General features: G+C 54.9%; 1 protein-coding gene across 1 annotated transcript; it reads left to right on the top strand.

Annotated features, from left to right (window-relative positions):
- Positions 1-2,591: 2,591 nt before the first annotated feature.
- Positions 2,592-24,632, top strand: TBC1D10B (TBC1 domain family member 10B). Its single transcript, XM_075318685.1, has 9 exons — positions 2,592-5,325; positions 10,567-10,666; positions 10,861-10,968; positions 11,057-11,163; positions 13,333-13,447; positions 20,742-20,807; positions 22,190-22,379; positions 22,450-22,604; positions 22,679-24,632. Exons 1-9 carry the CDS (start codon positions 2,666-2,668, stop codon positions 23,303-23,305), a joined length of 4,128 nt encoding a protein of 1,375 aa, XP_075174800.1. The 5' UTR covers positions 2,592-2,665; the 3' UTR covers positions 23,306-24,632.
- Positions 24,633-24,798: the final 166 nt, after the last annotated feature.

The following is a 24,798-nucleotide window of genomic DNA, read 5'->3' as shown; positions in this document are numbered from 1 at the left end:
CAGACGCCTGTGAGGGATGATATAGTGACTGCTGGAGGCCGGACAGACGCCTGTGAGGGATGATATAGTGGCTGGTGGAGGCCGGACAGACGCCTGTGAGGGATGATATAGAGACTGCTGGAGGCCGGACAGACGCCTGTGAGGGATGATATAGTGACTGCTGGAGGCAGGACAGACGCCTGTGAGGGATGATATAGAGACTGCTGGAGGCCGGACAGACGCCTGTGAGGGATGATATAGAGACTGCTGGAGACCGGACAGACGCCTGTGAGGGATGATATAGTGACTGCTGGAGGCCGGACAGACGCCTGTGAGGGATGATAGAGGCTGCTGGAGGCCGGACAGACGCCTGTGAGGGATGATATAGTGACTGCTGGAGGCCGGACAGACGCCTGTGAGGGATGATATAGTGACTGCTGGAGGCCGGACAGACGCCTGTGAGGGATGATAGAGGCTGCTGGAGGCCGGACAGACGCCTGTGAGGGATGATATAGTGACTGCTGGAGGCCGGACAGGCGCCTGTGAGGGATGATATAGTGACTGCTGGAGGCCGGACAGACGCCTGTGAGGGATGATATAGTGACTGCTGGAGGCCGGACAGACGCCTGTGAGGGATGATATAGTGACTGCTGGAGGCCGGACAGACGCCTGTGAGGGATGATATAGTGACTGCTGGAGGCCGGACAGACGCCTGTGAGGGATGATAGAGGCTGCTGGAGGCCGGACAGACACCTGTGAGGGATGATATAGTGACTGCTGGAGGCCGGACAGACGCCTGTGAGGGATGATAGAGTGACTGCTGGAGGCCGGACAGACACCTGTGAGGGATGATAGAGGCTGCTGGAGGATGGACAGACGCCTGTGAGGGATGATATAGTGACTGCTGGAGGCCGGACAGACGCCTGTGAGGGATGATATAGTGACTGCTGGAGGCCGGACAGACGCCTGTGAGGGATGATAGAGTGACTGCTGGAGGCCGGACAGACACCTGTGAGGGATGATAGTGACTGCTGGAGGCCGGACAGACGCCTGTGAGGGATGATATAGTGACTGCTGGAGGCCGGACAGACGCCTGTAAGGGATGATATAGTGACTGCTGGAGGCCGGACAGACGCCTGTGAGGGATGATATAGTGACTGCTGGAGGCCGGACAGACGCCTGTGAGGGATGATATAGTGACTGCTAAAGGCCGGACAGACGCCTGTGAGGGATGATATAGTGACTGCTGGAGACCGGACAGACGCCTGTGAGGGATGATATAGTGACTGCTGGAGGCCGGACAGACGCCTGTGAGGGATGATATAGTGACTGCTGGAGGCCGGACAGACGCCTGTGAGGGATGATATAGTGACTGCTGGAGGCCGGACAGACGCCTGTGAGGGATGATAGAGACTGCTGGAGGCTGGACAGACGCCTGTGAGGGATGATATAGTGACTGCTGGAGGCCGGACAGACGCCTGTGAGGGATGATAGAGACTGCTGGAGGCTAGACAGACACCTGTGAGGGATGATATAGTGACTGCTGGAGGCCGGACAGACACCTGTGAGGGATGATAGAGGCTGCTGGAGGCCGGACAGACGCCTGTGAGGGATGATATAGTGACTGCTGGAGGCCGGACAGACGCCTGTGAGGGATGATAGAGGCTGCTGGAGGCCGGACAGACACCTGTGAGGGATGATATAGTGACTGCTGGAGGCCGGACAGACACCTGTGAGGGATGATATAGTGACTGCTGGAGGCCAGACAGACGCCTGTGAGGGATGATATAGTGACTGCTGGAGGCCGGACAGACGCCTGTGAGGGATGATATAGAGACTGCTGGAGGCCGGACAGACGCCTGTGAGGGATGATATAGTGACTGCTGGAGGCCGGACAGACGCCTGTGAGGGATGATAGAGACTGCTGGAGGCCAGACAGACGCCTGTGAGGGATGATATAGTGACTGCTGGAGGCTGGACAGACGCCTGTGAGGGATGATATAGTGACTGCTGGAGGCCGGACAGACGCCTGTGAGGGATGATAGAGACTGCTGGAGGCCGGACAGACGCCTGTGAGGGATGATAGAGACTGCTGGAGGCTGGACAGACGCCTGTGAGGGATGATAGAGACTGCTCCTGTGATCCGGGGTTCGGACTCTATGACCCTGGAGGTCCCGTCCATCTCCACCATTCTGTGGCAGTGCCGGGTGTGAGGGCGCACTTCCCTCACCTCACAGACGCTGTGTTTAGATTTCACATATAAATAAAGTTTTCGGATTGAAGTTTCGCTTCTCTTCTTGGTTTGCCCCACCTCCCTAAGCTGATTGGCCACTCTCGGCTATGAAATGCGAGCTGATTGGTTGCGGCTCCACCCTTTCCTCGGAGACCGCTGCTTCCTTTTCCTTGTTCCGGACCCGACCCTTGTGGACGCCTGATGGTTCTTGCAGTTGATTGGACGGCTTTGCCCAGTGACGACCAATCCCTTTCTTTAATTCTTGTGCAAACACGTTAACAGTTTTATCGTTAACGTTGATTGGCTGTTGTTTTCGGCAAGCGCGTTTCCGGCTAGTCACCGATTGGCTGATTATTACCTATCTGCTGGTTTTTATTGGTCGCTGACTCTCCTGTCAGTCCGGGCCGGTGAGCGCCTCAGCCGCCGGCCTGTTCCGTTCAGCAGCTCCCAAACATGGAGCCACCGCCAGGGTCCTGCTCCTCCCCCCCGGGGCCCCGGCCAGTGCCGCCTCCGCGCAAAGGCTCCATGGAGCGCCGGCCCCTGAGCCCTCTCCGGAGAGGAGCCGAGTACCTGGGGGCCACCGGCGATGGCCGTGCCCGGGGGAGCAAGCCTGGGACCCCTGAGAAGGCTACAGTCACCCAGAGAGTGCTGATAGTAATGCAGAGCCATGGCAGCCCCCAGCACAGTGCGGAGCCACACCGCAGAGCCTCCTCGCCTGCGGAGCCAGACCGCGGAGCCTCCTCGCCTGCGGAGCCAGACCGCGGAGCCTCCTCGCCTGCGGAGCCAGACCGCGGAGCCTCCTCGCCTGCGGAGCCCGGCCGCGGAGCCTCCTCGCCTGCGGAGCCACACCGCAGAGCCTCCTCCTCACCTGCGGAGCCAGACCGCGGAGCCTCTTCGCCTGCGGAGCCAGACCGCGGAGCCTCCTCGCCTGCGAAACCCGCCCACGGAGCCTCCTCCTCTGTGGAGCCCGGCCGCGGAGCCTCCTCGCCTGCGGAGCCCGGCTGTGAAGCCTCCTCGCCTGCGGAGCCCGGGCGCGGAGCCTCCTCTCCTGTGGTGCCCGGCTGTGAAGCCTACGCTTTGCAGTATACTTTGGCATCAAACTGGGGTGCATCAATGTCAGTGAGAACCTCAAAAGAAGTTCAGGAGACATCATCTTCAGAGAGCATCCCAATAATATCTGTTTCCGAGCTCCCACCGAGAGGTGCAGCACCACCACCAAGCACCACAGGGCAGGACCGGGGTACAGCACTGCCACCGAGCGCCCCAGGGCAGGACCGGGGTACAGCACCGCCACCAAGCACCCCAGGGCAGGACCGGGGTACAGCACCGCCACCAAGCACCCCAGGGCAGGACCGGGGTACAGCACCGCCACCGAGCGCCCCAGGGCAGGACCGGGGTACAGCACCGCCACCGAGCACCCCAGGGCAGGACCGGGGTACAGCACCGCCACCGAGCTCCCCAGGGCAGGATCAGGGTACAGCACCGCCACCGAGCGCCCCAGGGCAGGACCGGGGTTCAGCAGGGCCACCGAGCGCCCCAGGGCAGGACCGGGGTGTATCACAGCCGCCGAGCGCCCCAGGGCAGGACCGGGGTACAGCACCGCCACCGAGCACCCCAGGGCAGAACCAGGGTGCAGCACAGCCACCGAGCGCCCCAGGGCAGGACCGGGGTGCAGCACCGCCACCGAGCTCCCCAGGGCAGGACCGGGGTACAGCACCGCCACCGAGCGCCCCAGGGCAGGACCGGGGTACAGCACCGCCACCGAGCTCCCCAGGGCAGGACCGGGCTGCAGCACCGCCACCGAGCTCCCTAGGGCAGGACCGGGCTGCAGCACCGCCACCGAGCTCCCCAGGGCAGGACCGGGCTGCAGCACCGCCACCGAGCTCCCCAGGGCAGGACCGGGCTGCAGCACCGCCACCGAGCTCCCCAGGGCAGGACCGGGCTGCAGCACCGCCACCGAGCTCCCCAGGGCAGGACCGGGCTGCAGCACCGCCACAGAGCGTCCCAGGGCAGGACCGGGCTGCAGCACCGCCACCAAGCGCCCCAAGACAAGTGGAACCCACACAGGACACCATGATAAGTTTGGGGAAATCTATTCAGACTCCAATGCAGGGCACCCCAAAAGAGAACCATAGGGTGCAGCTTTCGGATACCATGATGCAGGACAGGGTGGTTTCTTCACCATCGATACAGAGCCAGCTAATCGCACCTCAACATTCAGCCGAAGAGAAGATAGAAAGTAGGGGGATGTCACCCCCGGCCGACATGTTAAGACAAGGCTCAATAGCACTGCCTAATTACACAGGGGCCCGAGACTGCACTACGACCTATGGAGAAGGTACAGCACTGCAGCCGGCCATGGAGATAAAGGGTGACGTTTCACTGACTGACGGTGCCTCGCAGAGTGCTATTCCACATCCCCAGAACCACACCCCGGCCGCCAGGGCAGAGGACCCGCGGAGCGCCCCGGCCGCCAGGGCAGAGGACCCGCGGAGCGCCCCGGCCGCCAGGGCAGAGGACCCGCGGAGCGCCCCGGCCGCCAGGGCAGAGGACCCGCGGAGCGCCCCGGCCGCCAGGGCAGAGGACCCGCGGAGCGCCCCGGCCGCCAGGGCAGAGGACCCGCGGAGCGTTACCATTATCTCACTCAACTTGATCAAACAAGAAGCAGAGCACCGGCAAGATGGAGGTCTAGCGATGGGTCACCTGAACTCCACTTCTCAGATGTCTAATCTTCCTGCACAGCCAAGCCTTGGGAGGTCATCATTATCCCCAATTCGTGTCCCAGGCCCTTCAAGCCCACATAGGAGCATATCCACTAAACCACCTCTTCCCATTCCCCCTCGATCCAACCTGTACCCTGGCCATCAGGCCCGGGAGCAGGAGTCTTCTGCTAGTCATGACACGGCCTCGCTATCCAGTTTTAGGTCCAAGGCCCCAGCCCCAGACACACTCAGTTATCTGGATTCTGTCAGTCTGATGTCAGGCACCATGGAGTCCCTCACCCTGCTGGACGACGCCAGCTCTCTAGGCTCTGATTCGGAGATTAATGGCATGCCATACAAGAAGACGGACAAATACGGCTTTCTTGGAGGAAATCAGTACACTGGTAACGGGTCAGTGCCATCACCTGCCATTAGACTGACTGAGGATTCGATGTGAGAGTGGCTCACCATGTTAGGCTGTGGCGGTGATACAGAGTGTGATGAGGTGTGGCGGTGATACAAGGCGTGTGAGATGTGTGGTGGGGATACGAGGCGTGTGATGAGGTGTGTGGTGGGGATACGAGGCGTGTGATGAGGTGTGGTGGGGATACGAGGCGTGTGAGATGTGTGGTGGGGATACGAGGCGTGTGATGAGGTGTGTGGTGGTGATAGGCGTGTGAGATGTGTGGTGGGGATACGAGGCGTGTGATGAGGTGTGGTGGGGATACGAGGCGTGTGATGAGGTGTGGCGGTGATACGAGGCGTGTGAGATGTGTGGTGGGGATACGAGGCGTGTGATGAGGTGTGTGGTGGTGATAGGCGTGTGAGATGTGTGGTGGGGATACGAGGCGTGTGATGAGGTGTGGCGGTGATACGAGGCGTGTGAGATGTGTGGTGGGGATACGAGGCGTGTGATGAGGTGTGTGGTGGTGATAGGCGTGTGAGATGTGTGGTGGGGATACGAGGCGTGTGATGAGGTGTGGTGGTGATACGAGGCGTGTGAGATGTGTGGTGGGGATACGAGGCGTGTGATGAGGTGTGGTGGGGATACGAGGCGTGTGATGAGGTGTGGCGGTGATACGAGGCGTGTGAGATGTGTGGTGGGGTTACGAGGCGTGTGATGAGGTGTGTGGTGGTGATAGGCGTGTGAGATGTGTGGTGGGGATACGAGGCGTGTGATGAGGTGTGGTGGGGATACGAGGCGTGTGATGAGGTGTGGCGGTGATACGAGGCGTGTGAGATGTGTGGTGGTGATACGAGGCGTGTGATGAGGTGTGTGGCGATGATACGGAGTGTGATGAGGTGTGGTGGTGATACGAGGCGTGTGATGAGGTGTGTGGTGGGGATACGAGGCGTGTGATGAGGTGTGTGGTGGGGATACGAGGCGTGTGATGAGGTGTGTGGTGGGGATACGAGGCGTGTGATGAGGTGTGGTGGGGATACGAGGCGTGTGATGAGGTGTGTGGTGGGGATACGAGGCGTGTGATGAAGTGTGTGGTGGGGATACGAGGCGTGTGATGAGGTGTGTGGCGGTGATACGAGGCTTGTGATGAGGTGTGGTGGGGATACGAGGCGTGTGATGAGGTGTGGTGGGGATACGAGGCGTGTGATGAGGTGTGGTGGGGATACGAGGCGTGTGGTGGGGATACGAGGCGTGTGATGAGCTGTGGTGGGGATACGAGGCGTGTGATGAGCTGTGGTGGGGATACGAGGCGTGTGATGAGGTGTGTGGTGGGGATACGAGGTGTGTGAGGTGTGGTGGGGATACGAGGCGTGTGATGAGGTGTGGTGGGGATACGAGGCGTGTGATGAGGTGTGTGGTGGTGATACGAGGCGTGTGATGAGGTGTGTGGTGGTGATACGAGGCGTGTGATGAGGTGTGTGGTGGTGATACGAGGCGTGTGATGAGGTGTGTGGTGGGGATACGAGGCGTGTGATGAGGTGTGTGGTGGGGATACGAGGCGTGTGATGAGGTGTGGTGGGGATACGAGGCGTGTGATGAGGTGTGGTGGGGATACGAGGCGTGTGATGAGGTGTGGTGGGGATACGAGGCGTGTGATGAGGTGTGGTGGGGATACGAGGCGTGTGATGAGGTGTGGTGGGGATACGAGGCGTGTGATGAGGTGTGGTGGGGATACGAGGCGTGTGATGCGGTGTGGTGGGGATACGAGGCGTGTGATGAGGTGTGGTGGGGATACGAGGCGTGTGATGAGGTGTGGTGGGGATACGTGGCGTGTGATGAGGTGTGGTGGGGATACGAGGCGTGTGATGAGGTGTGTGGTGGGGATACGAGGCGTGTGATGAGGTGTGGTGAGGATACGAGGCGTGTGATGAGGTGTGTGGCGGTGATACGAGGCGTGTGATGAGGTGTGTGGCGGGGATACGAGGCGTGTGATGAGGTGTGGTGGGGATACGAGGCGTGTGATGAGGTGTGGTGGGGATACGAGGCGTGTGATGAGGTGTGGTGGGGATACGAGGCGTGTGATGAGGTGTGTGGTGGGGATACGAGGCGTGTGATGAGGTGTGGTGGTGATACGAGGCGTGTGATGAGGTGTGTGGTGGTGATACGAGGCGTGTGATGAGGTGTGGTGGGGATACGAGGCGTGTGATGAGGTGTGGTGGAGATACGAGGCGTGTGATGAGGTGTGGTGGGGATACGAGGCGTGTGATGAGGTGTGGTGGGGATACGAGGCGTGTGATGAGGTGTGTGGTGGTGATACGAGGCGTGTGATGAGGTGTGTGGTGGTGATACGAGGCGTGTGATGAGGTGTGTGGTGGTGATACGAGGCGTGTGATGAGGTGTGGTGGTGATACGAGGCGTGTGATGAGGTGTGGTGGTGATACGAGGCGTGTGATGAGGTGTGGTGGGGATACGAGGCGTGTGATGAGGTGTGGTGGGGATACGAGGCGTGTGATGAGGTGTGGTGGTGATACGAGGCGTGTGATGAGGTGTGTGGTGGGGATACGAGGCGTGTGATGAGGTGTGGCGGTGATACGAGGCGTGTGATGAGGTGTGGTGGGGATACGAGGCGTGTGATGAGGTGTGGTGGGGATACGAGGCGTGTGATGAGGTGTGGTGGGGATACGAGGCGTGTGATGAGGTGTGGTGGGGATACGAGGCGTGTGAGGAGGTGTGGTGGGGATACGAGGCGTGTGATGAGGTGTGTGGTGGTGATACGAGGCGTGTGATAAGGTGTGGTGGGGATACGAGGCGTGTGATGAGGTGGGGATACGAGGCGTGTGATGAGGTGTGGTGGGGATACGAGGCGTGTGATAAGGTGTGGTGGTGATACGAGGCGTGTGATGAGGTGTGTGGTGGTGATATAAGGCGTGTGATGAGGTGTGGTGGAGATACGAGGCATGTGATGAGGTGTGGTGGAGATACGAGGCGTGTGATGAGGTGTGGTGGGGATACGAGGCGTGTGATGAGGTGTGGTGGGGATACGAGGCGTGTGATGAGGTGTGTGGTGGTGAGACGAGGCGTGTGATGAGGTGTGGTGGGGATACGAGGCGTGTGATGTGTGTGGTGGTGATACGAGGCGTGTGAGGTGTGGTGGGGATACGAGGCGTGTGATGAGGTGTGGTGATACGAGGCGTGTGATGAGGTGTGGTGGTGATACGAGGCGTGTGATGAGGTGTGGTGGGGATACGAGGCGTGTGATGAGGTGTGTGGTGGTGATACGAGGTGTGTGATGAGGTGTGGTGGGGATACGAGGCGTGTGATGAGGTGTGGTGGGGATACGAGGCGTGTGATGAGGTGTGGTGGTGATACGAGGCGTATGATGAGGTGTGTGGTGATACGAGGCGTGTGATGAGGTGTGTGGTGGTGATACGAGGCGTGTGATGAGGTGTGTGGTGGGGATACGAGGCGTGTGATGAGGTGTGTGGTGGTGATACGAGGCGTGTGAGGTGTGGTGGGGATACGAGGCGTGTGATGAGGTGTGGTGGTGATACGAGGCGTGTAATGAGGTGTGGTGGGGATACGAGGCGTGTGATGAGGTGTGTGGTGGTGATACGAGGCGTATGATGAGGTGTGTGGTGATACGAGGCGTGTGATGAGGTGTGGCGGTGATACGAGGCGTGTGATGAGGTGTGGTGGTGATACGAGGCGTGTGATGAGGTGTGGTGGTGATACGAGGCGTGTGATGAGGTGTGGTGGTGATACGAGGCGTGTGATGAGGTGTGGTGGTGATACGAGGCGTGTGATGAGGTGTGTGGTGGTGATACGAGGCGTGTGATGAGGTGTGGTGGGGATACGAGGCGTGTGATGAGGTGTGGCGGTGATACGAGGCGTGTGATGAGGTGTGGTGGGGATACGAGGCGTGTGATGAGGTGTGGCGGTGATACGAGGCGTATGATGAGGTGTGGTGGTGATACGATGCGTGTGATGAGGTGTGGCGGTGATACAAGGCGTTTGATGAGGTGTGGTGGGGATACGAGGCGTGTGATGAGGTGTGGTGGTGATACGAGGCGTGTGATGAGGTGTGGTGGGGATACGAGGCGTGTGATGAGGTGTGGCGGTGATACAAGGCGTTTGATGAGGTGTGGTGGGGATACGAGGCGTGTGATGAGATGTGGTGGGGATACAAGGCGTGTGATGAGGTGTGGTGGTGATACGAGGCGTATGATGAGGTGTGGTGGTGATACGATGCGTGTGATGAGGTGTGGCGGTGATACGAGGCGTGTGATGAGGTGTGGTGGGGATACGAGGCGTGTGATGAGGTGTGGTGGGGATACGAGGCGTGTGATGAGGTGTGGTGGGGATACGAGGCGTTTGATGAGGTGTGGTGGGGATACGAGGCGTGTGATGAGGTGTGGTGGTGATACGAGGCGTGTGATGAGGTGTGGCGGTGATACAAGGCGTTTGATGAGGTGTGGTGGGGATACGAGGCGTGTGATGAGATGTGGTGGGGATACAAGGCGTGTGATGAGGTGTGGTGGTGATACGAGGCGTGTGATGAGGTGTGGTGGTGATACGAGGCGTGTGATGAGGTGTGGTGGTGATACGAGGCGTGTGATGAGGTGTGGCGGTGATACGAGGCGTGTGATGAGGTGTGGTGGGGATACGAGGCGTGTGATGAGGTGTGTGGTGGTGATACGAGGCGTGTGATGAGGTGTGTGGTGGTGATACGAGGCGTGTGATGAGGTGTGTGGTGGTGATACGAGGCGTGTGATGAGGTGTGGTGGGGATACGAGGCGTGTGATGAGGTGTGGCGGTGATACGAGGCGTGTGATGAGGTGTGGCGGTGATACGAGGTGTGTGGCGGTGATACGAGGCGTGTGATGAGGTGTGGTGGGGATACGAGGCGTGTGATGAGGTGTGGCGGTGATACGAGGCGTGTGATGAGGTGTGGCGGTGATACGAGGCGTATGATGAGGTGTGGTGGTGATACGATGCGTGTGATGAGGTGTGGCGGTGATACAAGGCGTTTGATGAGGTGTGGTGGGGATACGAGGCGTGTGATGAGATGTGGTGGGGATACAAGGCGTGTGATGAGGTGTGGTGGTGATACGAGGCGTGTGATGAGGTGTGTGGCGGTGATACGAGGTGTGTGGCGGGGATACGAGGCGTGTGATGAGGTGTGTGGCGGTAATTTGAGGCGTGGGAGGTGTCTATGTTCAGGGCTATAGTCGCTTTTCTTCCTTTTGCAGAGACACCGCCATTCCTGTGGAGATCGCTCGCCAGCGAGAGCTGAAATGGTTGGACATGTTCAGTACATGGGATAAATGGCTGACACGGCGATTTCAGAAGGTGAGGTGACGGGATGTCAGTGATAGGTGGAGCGGGGGCACCTGTGGAGCGGGGGGGAGTTCTGGGGGGGGCGGCTATGGAGCACGTGCGGGGGACCAGGGGAGGCTGTGGACGCGCGCTTGTTGCCAGCTCTCACTTTACAGCTGCTGCGCTATTGTCCCCTGGTCTGTGTCACTGTAGCTCTTTGTTTGCAGGTGAAGCTGAGGTGCAGGAAGGGGATCCCCTCGTCCCTCAGGGCCAAGGCCTGGCAGTACCTCTCTAATAGCCATGATCTTCTGACGAAAAATCCTGGAAAATTTGAGGTGAGCGGACGCCATGATAATGGGTGGAGGAGGCCGTTCCTCTCCGGTTGTTCCTGCTCGGATTTGATGCTTTCTCTTACAATTGTAGGAAATGGAGCGACAACAAGGAGACCCCAAATGGCTGGATGTAATCGAGAAAGACCTTCACCGACAATTTCCTTTCCATGAGATGTTTGCAGCACGAGGGGGACACGGGTAAGATGGGGGCAGTATGAGGGGCACACGGGTAAGATGGGGGCTGCACAAGGAGGGAACGGGTAAGATGGGGGCAGTATGAGGGGCACACGGGTAAGATGGGGGCTGCACGAGGAGGGAACGGGTAAGATGGGGGCAGTATGAGGGGCACACGGGTAAGATGGGGGCTGCACGAGGAGGGAACGGGTAAGATGGGGGCAGTATGAGGGGCACACGGGTAAGATGGGGGCTGCACGAGGAGGGAACGGGTAAGATGGGGGCAGTATGAGGGGCACACGGGTAAGATGGGGGCTGCACGAGGAGAGCACGGGTAAGATGGGGGCAGTATGAGGGGCACACGGGTAAGATGGGGGCTGCACGAGGAGGCACGGGTAAGATGGGGGCTGCACGAGGAGGGCACGGGTAACATGGGGGCTGCACGAGGAGAGCACGGGTAAGATGGGGGCAGTATGAGGGGCACACGGGTAAGATGGGGGCTGCACGAGGAGAGCACGGGTAAGATGGGGGCTGCACGAGGAGGGCACGGGTAAGATGGGGGCTGCACGAGGAGGGCACGGGTAAGATGGGGGCTGCACGAGGAGAGCACGGGTAAGATGGGGGCAGTATGAGGGGCACACGGGTAAGATGGGGGCTGCACGAGGAGAGCACGGGTAAGATGGGGGCAGTATGAGGGGCACACGGGTAAGATGGGGGCTGCACGAGGAGGGCACGGGTAAGATGGGGGCTGCACGAGGAGAGCACGGGTAAGATGGGGGCAGTATGAGAGGCACACGGGTAAGATAGGGGCTGCACGAGGAGGGCACGGGTAAGATGGGGCTGCACGAGGAGGGCACGGGTAAGATGGGGGCTGCACGAGGGGGACACGGATAAGATGGGGGCAGTATGAGGGGCACATGGGTAAGATGGGGCTGCACGAGGGGGACACGGGTAAGATGGGGGCAGTATGAGGGGGGCACGGGTAAGATGGGGGCTGCACGAGGGGGACACGGGTAAGATGGGGGCAGGATGAAGGGTGGAGCACAAATAAGGTGGGGTATATGGCGACGTTGATGTTATTGGCTGCCTCCTGGAGAAGCTGCCGGTGACTCGCCCCAGGGCTATGGGGTACTCGGTCCCGGGCGGTGTATAGCTGGGATATGTCACTGGGGGGCCGTTGCCCGGTTTCGTGACCCTGGGGCTCGCTTGGGTTATGTACATGGGATTGATAATAGAGTTTTTGTTGTGACGCCACTTGCGGGTTGCGGCTATTTGGTAGGGCCACCGCTGCACAGTCTCTCACCGCTGGGGCTGGTGTTAGTGGCAGCTTGGATGTTGGGTCCTCCACTAGTAGGCCCAGGGGATAGGTGATGGAGTTAGGCGTGGAAAGAAGGTAGCCACACAAGGGCTTGCAGTGTATCTGGCTTCTGTACTCACAGCGTTGTTATGGCTGGCATCCCGGAGAAGGCTGGTCCTCACCACTGGTCCTCTTACTCCCAGTGCCGGTGGGTGACCTGGTGGCTATTTCCCCTGCACCTGTCTCTGGTTGGTGGGTCCCCGCGGCTTGGAGCATCTGGGGGTCCCCTCCTGGTTGTCTTTCAGTCTTAGCCCGTACGGCTGGCAGTCTGAACCCTGTACAGTAGGGGCGGTGTTCTGTTCTGGTCCCAGGTTCTCCCGTTACTGCTGGTGCCCCGGACTTTACAGTCAGTGAGGTCCTGGATGGTCCTCACCGTGCAGAGTTTATCAGGTCTGCCTGGAGCGTTTGCCTGACCTAGGGCTCTGTACCCCGTAGGTGCTATAGTTCCGTGAGTACTCCACCGGCAACCACATGCCTGTGCCTGACAGGTCACTGTTACTCTCCTGTCAGTGCGGTTACGTCCGTCTCCTCTCACTGTCACTGACTGACTGTCTGACCCCTCCTCCCTGGTTGTCGTCTGGTGGACTGGCTCGGCTCCAGCCCCAGGTGACCATCCATTGCGTCCAACCCTAGCCTGTCACCAGTCCTTGGGGAAGGGAAAAACTGGGGTTATATGTGTTTTGGTGTTACCGGCACTGGTCTTCTGGGTCCTTGTGGGTAGGCCCTGCATCTTTGACAGGATGCAGTTCCTTGTAGCTCCTGATGGCTTCAGGGGCGCTACATCGGCAACCTGTAGATGGATTGTGCCCCATGCTTTCTCTCTTCTCCGTTGACAGGCAGCAGGATCTGTACCGCATCCTGAAGGCGTACACCATATACCGGCCAGAAGAAGGATACTGCCAGGCACAGGCTCCGGTGGCAGCGGTGCTGCTCATGCACATGCCGGCTGAGGTAACGGCTTACCCCTCTGCTGTGTGTAGCGGGGTGTACAGTGAAGGGAATAAGTATTGGATCCCTCGCTGATTGTGTACGTTTGTCCCTGACACAGACAGGAACGTCTATAATTTTAAGGGTCAGTTAATTGTAACAGTGATAAAATATCCAAAATACAATCCAGAGAATCGCATTGTATAACTTATATAAATGTATTTGCATTGTGCAGAGAGGAATAAGTATTGGATCCCGACCAATCATTAAGGCCATGTTCAGCCGCCTGGAATTGCCGCATCCATAAGATGTGACGGTCCCGGGACTTTACCCGGCTCATCCGATTGCCCTCATGCGGTGGCAATCTGGATAATAAGGAGATAATGGCAGCAGCCCATAGAAGCCACTAAGTCCTAGATTAGTAATTGCAGGCGTCTATGAAACACCCTCCAATCACTAAACTGTAGTGAAATAAATAAACAAAAACACAGAAATAATGCTTTATTTGGAATAAAAGACAAAAAGCCCCCCCTTTCATCACTTTATGAACCCCAACACAACCCTTCAGGTCTGACGTAATTCACACGAGATCTCACGACGCTTCCAGTACTGCTACATATCTGAAGCTCACGGCGAGCGCCATAGAACAGAACTGCCCGCTGTGAAGTTCAGGTCGCAACACCGCGCGCTCAGCGGTGATGTTACTCAGGTTAGCCACAGCATGGCCATGGTCTCCACCTGTGACAGCAAATAACCTGAGTGAAGTCCCACTGATCGCACAGCTCACTTCAGTCACTTGGGTGAGTTGCGGTCACAGGTGGAGGACTCCAGCTGTGGCCGCGGGTAACTTGAGTGACATCATTGCTTATCGCGAGACTCACTTCAAGTGCTGCATGGAGCTCACAGCGGGCAGTCTTGTTCTATGGCCGCTCGCTGTGATTGTCAGATGTAGCACAGCTGGAAGCATTGTGGGACCTCATGTGGATTATGTTGGACCTGGAGGGGTGTTTGGAGGTTAATAAAGTGGTGAAAGGGGGGGGCTTTTTTGTCTTTTATTCAAAATAAAGCATTATTTCGTTGTATGTGTTTATTTCATTTCACTTAGATTAGTGATGCCTGCCATCACTAATCTAGGGCTTAGTAGCAGCTGTGGGCTGCTATTAACTCCTTATTACCCCAATTGCCACCGCACCAGGGCAACAGGAAGAGCCGGGTCCAGCAGCACCACTTCTGGGGTGGCTGGGGCCTGCTGTTGTCTGTTGTTAGGCTGGAAAGGACCAAATAACGATGGCCCTTCCCAACCTAATAATATCATCCCCCCCAATTTTTTGCTGTACCTTGTCTGGTTTTAAAATAATGGGGGGACCCCATGTCTTTTTTTTTTTTTTTTTTAAGTAAATAAAAAAAAAAGTGGGATCCCCTCTATTTTTCATAATCGGCCAAGGTACAGCAGACAGCTGAGAGTTGCAGTCTGTATCTGCTGCTGTTCCTGCGCTGGATATGAAAAATGGGGGGGACCCCATGTCATTTTTTTTTTTTTTAACAAAAATGAAATTTAAAAAACAGCTGGAAAAGCGAGCTATCACTGTATTGAGCTGTTATTTCTTTCTATCTATTCTATATGTTCTTTCTATTATCTGTTATCTATTTATTCTCTATCTATTCTAGCTATCTATCAAGTTATGCTATCATGTTTTGTTTCTCCTTTAAAAAATGCAGCAAATTGTCATGCATTTTTGGGCCACAAGCTGCAATTTCTGAGACCACAGGAAAATGATGCAGTCAGAAAAAAGATGTCGCGTGTGAACATAGCCTAAGAGTTCTGGCTACAGACACTTAGCCGCTCCTAATCCCCTCGTTCCCTGCATTACAGACGCTGTATTACATTGTCCCCTGTATAAAGCCTTCTGTCCACACACTCCATTAATCACTCAGACTTTAACCTTCACAACATGGGCGACCAGAGAGCTTTCTAAGAACGTCAGGGACAAGACCATAAACCTGCACAAGGCTGGAATGGGGAAGACCATAAACCTGCACAAGGCTGGAATGGGGAAGACCATAAACCTGCACAAGGCTGGAATGGAGAAGACCATAGACCTGCACAAGGCTGGAATGGGGAAGACCATAAACCTGCACAAGGCTGGAATGGAGAAGACCATAGACCTGCACAAGGCTGGAATGGAGAAGATCATAGACTTGCACAAGGCTGGAATAGAGAAGACCATAGACCTGCACAAGGCTGGAATGGAGAAGACCATAGCCCTGCACAAGGCTGGAATGGAGAAGACCATAGACCTGCACAAGGCTGGAATGTAGAAGACCATAGACCTGCACAAGGCTGGAATGGAGAAGACCATAGACCTGCACAAGGCTGCAATGGAGAAGACCATAGACCTGCACAAGGCTGGAATGGAGAAGATCATAGACCTGCACAAGGCTGCAATGGAGAAGACCATAGACCTGCACAAGGCTGGAATGTAGAAGACCATAGACCTGCACAAGGCTGGAATGGAGAAGACCATAGACCTGCACAAGGCTGGAATGGAGAAGACCATAAACCTGCACAAGGCTGGAATGGAGAAGACCATAGACCTGCACAAGGCTGCAATGGAGAAGACCATAGACCTGCACAAGGCTGGAATGGAGAAGATCATAGACCTGCACAAGGCTGGAATGGAGAAGATCATAGACTTGCACAAGGCTGGAATGGAGAAGATCATAGACTTGCACAAGGCTGGAATGGAGAAGATCATAGACTTGCACAAGGCTGGAATAGAGAAGACCATAGACCTGCACAAGGCTGGAATGGGGAAGACCATAAACCTGCACAAGGCTGGAATGGAGAAGATCATAGACTTGCACAAGGCTGGAATGGAGAAGACCATAGACTTGCACAAGGCTGGAATGGAGAAGATCATAGACTTGCACAAGGCTGGAATGGAGAAGATCATAGACTTGCACAAGGCTGGAATAGAGAAGACCATAGACCTGCACAAGGCTGGAATGGAGAAGATCATAGACCTGCACAAGGCTGGAATGGAGAAGACCATAGACCTGCACAAGGCTGGAATGGAGAAGACCATAGACCTGCACAAGGCTGGAATGGGGGAAGACCATAGACCTGCACAAGAATGGAATGGAGAAGACCATAGACCTGCACAAGGCTGGAGTGGAGAAGACCATAGACCTGCACAAGGCTGGAGTGGAGAAGACCATAGACCTGCACAAGTCTGGAGTGGAGAAGACCATAGACCTGCACAAGGCTGCAGTGGAGAAGATCATAGACCTGCACAAGGCTGCAGTGGAGAAGACCATAGACCTGCACAAGGCTGGAATGGGGGAAGACCATAGACCTGCACAAGAATGGAATGGAGAAGACCATAGACCTGCACAAGGCTGGAGTGGAGAAGACCATAGACCTGCACAAGGCTGGACTGGAGAAGACCATAGACCTGCACAAGGCTGGAGTGGAGAAGACCATAGACCTGCACAAGGCTGCAGTGGAGAAGATCATAGACCTGCACAAGGCTGGAATGGAGAAGATCATAGACCTGCACAAGGCTGGAATGGAGAAGACCATAGACCTGCACAAGGCTGGACTGGAGAAGACCAGAGACCTGCACAAGGCTGGAATGGGGAAGACCATAGACCTACACAAGGCTGGAGTGGAGAAGACCATAGACCTGCACAAGGCTGGAATGGAGAAGATCATAGACCTGCACAAGGTTGGAATGGAGAAGATCATAGACCTGCACAAGGCTGGAATGGAGAATATCATAGACCTGCACAAGGCTGGAATGGAGAAGATCATAGACCTGCACAAGGCTGGAATGGAGAAGACCATAGACCTGCGCAAGGCTGGAATGGAGAAGATCATAGACCTGCACAAGGCTGGAATGGAGAAGATCATAGACCTGCACAAGGCTGGAATGGAGAAGATCATAGACCTGCACAAGGCTGGAATGGAGAAGATCATAGACCTGCACAAGGCTGGAATGGAGAAGATCATAGACCTACACAAGGCTGGAGTGGAGAAGACCATAGACCTGCACAAGGCTGGAATGGAGAAGATCATAGACCTGCACAAGGTTGGAATGGAGAAGATCATAGACCTGCACAAGGCTGGAATGGAGAATATCATAGACCTGCACAAGGCTGGAATGGAGAAGATCATAGACCTGCACAAGGCTGGAATGGAGAAGACCATAGACCTGCGCAAGGCTGGAATGGAGAAGATCATAGACCTGCACAAGGCTGGAATGGAGAAGATCATAGACCTGCACAAGGCTGGAATGGAGAAGATCATAGACCTGCACAAGGCTGGAATGGAGAAGATCATAGACCTGCACAAGGCTGGAATGGAGAAGATCATAGACCTGCACAAGGCTGGAATAGACAAGACCATAGACCTGCACAAGGCTGGAATGGAGAAGATCATAGACCTGCACAAGGCTGGAATGGAGAAGATCATAGACCTGCACAAGACTGGAATGGAGAACATCATAGCCCTGCACAAGACTGGATTGGGCTACAAAACCATAAGACGCTGGGGGAGAAGAAGAAACTGCTGGTGCAATAGTAAGAAAATGGAAGAAATACAAAATGAGGGTCATTCGCCATCGATCTGGAGTCCATGCAAAATCTCATCTTGTGGAGTCTCCAGGATCATGAGGAAGGTGAGAGATCAGCCTAAAACTACATGGGGGGAATCCCTTGTTACTGATCTCAAGGCAGCTGGGACTACGGTCACCAAGAAAACCATTGGTAACACATTACACCGTATAATAGTGCCCGCAAAGTCCCACTGATCAAGAAGGCCCATGTGCGGCCGGCCCATCTGAAGAAGGCTGATGTGCAGCTGGCCCGTCTGAAGTTTGCCAGTGAACACCTGCATGATTCTGAGAGTGATTGGGAGAAGGTGCTGGGTTCCGATGAAACAAAAATTTAGCTCTTTGGCCTTAACTCAACTTGCCGTGTCTGCAGGAAGAGAAATGCTGCCTATGACCCAATGAACACCATCCCCACTGTCAAGCATGAAGGTGGAAACATTATGTTTTGAGGGTGTGTCTCTGCTAAGGGCACAGGACTACTTCTCCGCATCAATGGGACAATGGGTGTAGTCATGTACCATAAAATCTTGAGTGACAACCTTCTTTCCTACTCCAGTTGATTAAAAATGGGTCGTGGCTGGGTCTTCCAGCACAACATGACCCAAAACATACAGTTAAGGCAACAAAAGAGTGACTCAAAAAGAAGCACAATAAGGTCATGAAGTGGCTGAAGCTTTGAGTGACCAACCAACAGCCCCAAAATCTTAGATTTAGAGATGATCTGCAAAGAGGAGAGGAGCAAAATCCTCCTGACATCAAACCTCATCATCAACTACATAAACACCTGACTGCTGGGCGGCAACAAGGGGACGGCCACCAAGTATTGTCTTGTTTGCCAGAGGGATCCAATACTTATTCCTCTCAGCAAAATGCAAATACAATTATATAATTTATACAATGTGATTTTCTGGATTGTATTTTGGATATTCTATCACTGTTACAATTAACCGACCCTTAAAATTATAGACTGTTCATGTCTGTGTCAGGGGACAAACGTACACAATCAGCAAGAGATCAAATACTTATTTCCCCCACTATACAGTTGTGCTCAAAAGTTTACACACCCGGGCAGATGTTTTACTTTCTTGGCCTTTTTTCAGAGAATATGAATTATAACAATCTTTTTTTTCCGCTCATGGTTATTGTCATCTACTGTGTTTTCTCTTTATAAATCATAATCACAACCAAAAACATCCAAATGACCCTGATGGAAAGTTCTCACACCCTGGTGATTTTGGCTGATAACATGCACAGAAGGTGACCCGAATAAAGGTGACCTCCTCACCTGTGCCCTGTCTGCTTGTAATCAGTGCATAAAAGCTGAGTGATTTCTGGGGTCCAGACAGACTCTTGCATCTTTCATCCAGCCACTGACATTTCTGGATTGTGAGTAATGGGGAAAGCAAAAGAATTGTCAATGAATCTACAGGAAAAGATAGTTGTATTGTATAAAACAGGAAAGGGATACAAAAAGAGATCCAAGGAATTGATAATGCCAGTCAGCAGTGTTCAAACTGATTAACAAATGGAAAATCAGGGGCTCTGTAAAAAACAAACCACGATCAGGTAGACCAACAAAAATATCTGCCACAACAGTCAGGAGCCAAAGAAAAACCCACAAATAACATCAGCTGAAATCCTGGACTCACTGAAAACTAGCGGTGCCACTGCTTCAAGATGCACAATAAGGAGGCACTGGAAAAAAAAATGGGACTGCATGGTCGAGTCCTCAGAATAAAGCCATTACTGCTCAAATGTCACAAAGTATCTCACAATACACCAAACAGCCCAGAGACGAGGCTCCAAACTTCTGGAACAAGGTGATTTGGAGCGATGAGACCAAAAATTGAACTTTTTGGCCACAAGCATAAACGTTACATTTGGAGTGGTGTCAGCAAGGCCTATGATGAAAGGAACACCATTTCCACTGTAAAGCACATAGGTGGATTGCTGATGATTTATGAGCTACAAAGGCACACGAAACTTGGTCAGAAGGAAAGATGAATGCAGCATGTTATCAGCAAATACTGGAGGCAAATGTGTACTCATCAGCCCGGAAGCTGCGCATGGGACTACATTTCAACATAACGATCCAAAACACAAGGCCAAGTCGACCTGTCATTGGTTACAGCAGAACAAAGTGAAGATTCTGGAGTGGCCATCTCAGTCTCTTGACCTTAATATCATTGAGCCGCTCTGGGGAGAACACAAGTATGCAGTTCATGCAAGAAAACCCAGGAGTTTACAGGAACTGGAGGTGCCAAGAATAATGGGCAGCTTTAACCTCTGACCAAGAAGAATGGGCAGCTTCACCATCTGAGAAAATAAAGAGCCTCATCCACAACTATCACAAAAGACTTCAAGCTGTCATTGATGTTTAGAGGGGGCAATACATGGTATTAAGAACTGGGGGATGAGAACTTATTTCATCAGGGTCATTTAGATGTTTTTGGTTGTCATTATGATTTAAAAAGAGAAAATACTGTAGATGACAATAAATGGCTTCACCCAACCACTGATCATGAGTGGAAAAAAAGATAGTGTGTTATCATTCATATTCTCTGAAAACAGGCCAAGAAAGCAAAAAATCTACTGGGGTATGTCAACTTTTGATTACAACTGTATGTATGGTAGTGAAGATAGTGTATAGCAGAGCTGCATTCCACTTCCCGCTCCCTTATTGTCTCTGATTGTGTCATCCTCAGCAAGCGTTCTGGTGCCTCGTCCAAATCTGTGACAAGTATCTCCCAGGATATTACAGTGCCGGCCTGGTGAGTCCCATCCATCATTGCACTGTCAGTGCCTGTCAGACATTTGCTTATCCTGCATGTCTGCGTCCTTTGGCCGGCCTGCATGTTGGCGTCCGTCAGTCCCTTGGCCGGCCTTGCATGTGGGCACCCGTCAGTCCCTTGGCCGGCCTGCATGTAGGCGCCCGTCAGTCCCTTGGCCAGCCTTCATGTAGGCGCCCGTCAGTCCCTTGGCCGGCCTGCATCTGTGCCATCAGTCCCAGTCCATTGGCTGGCCTGCATGTCGGCGCCCGTCAATCCCAGTCCCTTGGCCAGCCTGTATGTTGCCACCCGTCAGTCCCTTGGCTGGCCTGCATGTTGTCGGCCCGTCAGTCCTTTGACCGGTCTACATGTCCCTTGGCCAGTTTGCTTGACTTTGGCCCTCCCGAGGTGCCCATCACTCCTGAGAATGTCCTTCGGCGCTTGGCTATCCCTTAGTGTCAGTCACTCCCAAGGCTGGCCTGCATGTTCGTGCCCATCAGTCCCTTGGCTGGCCTGCATGTAGGCGCCCGTCAGTCCCTTGGCCGGCCTACATGTAGGCGCCCGTCAGTCCCTTGGCCGGCCTTCATGTAGGCGCCCGTCAGTCCCTTGGCCGGCCTGCATGTAGGCGCCCGTCAGTCCCTTGGCCGGCCTGCATGTAGGCGCCCGTCAGTCCCTTGGCCGGCCTGCATGTAGGCGCCCGTCAGTCCCTTGGCCGGCCTGCATGTAGGCGCCCGTCAGTCCCTTGGCCGGCCTGCATGTAGGCGCCCGTCAGTCCCTTGGCCGGCCTGCATGTAGGCGCCCGTCAGTCCCTTGGCCGGCCTGCATGTAGGCGCCCGTCAGTCCCTTGGCCGGCCTGCATGTAGGCGCCCGTCAGTCCCTTGGCCGGCCTGCATGTAGGCGCCCGTCAGTCCCTTGGCCGGCCTGCATGTAGGCGCCCGTCAGTCCCTTGGCCGGCCTGCATGTAGGCGCCCGTCAGTCCCTTGGCCGGCCTGCATGTAGGCGCCCGTCAGTCCCTTGGCCGGCCTGCATGTAGGCGCCCGTCAGTCCCTTGGCCGGCCTGCATGTAGGCGCCCGTCAGTCCCTTGGCCGGCCTGCATGTAGGCGCCCGTCAGTCCCTTGGCCGGCCTGCATGTAGGCGCCCGTCAGTCCCTTGGCCGGCCTGCATGTAGGCGCCCGTCAGTCCCTTGGCCGGCCTGCATGTAGGCGCCCGTCAGTCCCTTGGCCGGCCTGCATGTAGGCGCCCGTCAGTCCCTTGGCCGGCCTGCATGTAGGCGCCCGTCAGTCCCTTGGCCGGCCTCCATGTTGGCGCCTGTCAGTCACTTGGCAATCATGTCAGTTGCCGCTTCCTTCCTATCAGGCTCAGTATTCCTCTTGCTGTCCTTTAGGAAGCCATACAGTTGGATGGAGAGATTTTCTTTGCCCTATTGCGCAGGATTTGCCCCATGGCCTACAGACACCTGAAGAAGTTTAAGATTGATCCCATCCTGTATATGACGGAGTGGTTCATGTGTATCTTCTCCCGCACGCTACCCTGGTCATCTGTGTTGCGTGTGTGGGACATGTTTTTCTGTGAAGGTATGAGGGCGTGATGCAGTACGGGGGGGTCTTGCTGTACGTCATGCTATTAATGTATATCTTATTGAAGGGGTGAAGATCGTATTTCGCGTGGGACTGGTATTACTACGGCACACTCTGGGCTCGGTGGACAAGCTGCGAAGCTGTCAGGGGATGTATGAGACAATGGAGAAGCTGCGTAGTCTCCCGGTTTACTGTATGCAGGAGGAGGTCCTGCTCCCTGAGGTGAGCTCTCCACCCTAGTACAGTCTGATGGGTGGTCTTGTGGGTGGTCTTCACATTGATCTCTGTTTTCACAGGTGAGTTCTCTTCCTGTCACCGATTCGTTAATCGAGAGAGAGAGCAACACACAGTTACGGAAATGGAGGGAGAATCGTGGGGAGTTGCAGTACCGACCCTCCAGACGTTTACATGGAGCCAAGCAGATCTATGAAGAGAAGATGCGTCTCAATCCCACCCTGAGCGGCAGCCGACTCAGCCTGTCCAGCATCCGACGACCTTCCCCTCCGACCACGCCGGCACTCGCTGTCCAGCCAGAATCCTTGGTGGTGTCTGAAGGACTGCGCCCTGCCCTGCCATCTCCCACCTCCAACAAGGCTCCTCTCGGACCTCCCAATGAAGTTACCAAGAAGGGCAAGGAGAAGCAAAAGGAGCAAGAGAAAAAAAGAGGGAAAGAAGAACGTGAGCAAGAAAAGAGGAGAGAAAAAGAAGAGCGAGAAGAGCGGAGGAAGGAGAAAGAGCGGGAAAAACAGAAAGAGAAGGAGGAAAAGCGAGCGCAGAAAGAACGAGAGAAAGCAGAATCTCGACCGAGGAAGGAACGGAAGTTCTCCTTCAGGCGCAAAGAATCTTCTTCTGCCGCAGACTCCCCAAGGAACAGTGGCTCTGGGGCCACAGAGAGCAATGCGGCTCATGACACTTACTTCTGAGGGGCGCTTGTAGGTCACTCTAGAGTCTTATGGATTGTGCTCCTGTGGTCCCTGACTCTGCTGTGCCAACTAGGGAACTGGTAAACCCTCGCGCTTTGTCATAGGAAATCTCAGAACTGGAAATCCTTCACTCCAAGGCACTTTTTTTTTTTTTTTTGCACGCCTTGATCTGCAGCCACAGCTTTTGCCATTGCTCTATGTCCTCTGTATATAGACGTGTGTGACAGTGGCCTCGACTCATCTGTGACATCTGTACAATGTGGTCCGTTCAGGAGAATTTGACTTTAGACCTCTTTTCCTTATATTTCCAGCATGTCTTTTATCTCTCTGGCCCCTGTAATGTGCCCATGGCGGTGCCTTGTGGACAGACAGGAAGCAGTTGCCACGTTTTGCACTCCACATGGAAATGAATGGAAGGTTCTTGTTTACAACCATTCTAGGGGTTGCACTTGGTTAGTGTCCCTGTCCTGAGATGCACGATGCCCCCCCCCCCCCACATTTCACTTTTATTTGTATATATTTTGGTTGCGTCGCCTTCTGTTTTTATGTGATTTTTTGATTGTTCTGTCATCGTAAAGACTGATCAAAGCGTATGCAGCTAATCGGACGGCGAGCTCTGACGAACAATATGGACCTAAAACTTGTGTATATACATGTATATTTATCTGCATCTATAAGGTGAGACGTGATCTGTGCTGAGAGGTTGATATTATAATGCATTCATTCCCTGCATATCCTACGCTAATCCTCTCCATGTTAGCCTCCCTTACAATGATAACCCCCACCCTTTGCTACACCTTTTTTAATTAGATCCTTTCTGCTACCACCACCCCCATACTGTGCTCTTATCTGCTACCACCCCCCATACTGTGCTCTTATCTGCTACCACCCCCCATACTGTGCTCTTTTCTGCTGCCACCCCCCATACTGTGCTCTTATCTGCTACCACCCCCCATACTGTGCTCTTATCTGCTACCACCCCCCCTACTGTGCTCTTTTCTGCTGCCACCCCCCATACTGTGCTCTTTTCTGCTACCAACCCCCATACTGTGCTCTTTTCTGCTACCACCCCCCATACTGTGCTCTTATCTGCTACCACCCCCCATACTGTGCTCTTTTCTGCTACCACCCCCCCTACTGTGCTCTTTTCTGCTACCACCCCCCCTACTGTGCTCTTTTCTGCTGCCACCCCCCCTACTGTGCTCTTTTCTGCTACCAACCCCCATACTGTGCTCTTTTCTGCTACCACCCCCCATACTGTGCTCTTATCTGCTACCACCCCCCCTACTGTGCTCTTTTCTGCTACCACCCCCCCTACTGTGCTCTTTTCTGCTACCACCCCCCCTACTGTGCTCTTTTCTGCTACCACCCCCCCTACTGTGCTCTTTTCTGCTGCCACCCCCCATACTGTGCTCTTTTCTGCTACCAACCCCCATACTGTGCTCTTTTCTGCTACCACCCCCCATACTGTGCTCTTATCTGCTACCACCCCC

Source organism: Anomaloglossus baeobatrachus, chromosome 7, assembly GCF_048569485.1.
Source record: "Anomaloglossus baeobatrachus isolate aAnoBae1 chromosome 7, aAnoBae1.hap1, whole genome shotgun sequence".
Taxonomy (NCBI): domain Eukaryota; kingdom Metazoa; phylum Chordata; class Amphibia; order Anura; family Aromobatidae; genus Anomaloglossus; species Anomaloglossus baeobatrachus.
Note: the sequence above shows the minus strand (reverse complement) of the source record. Positions and strands in the feature narration are given on the sequence as shown.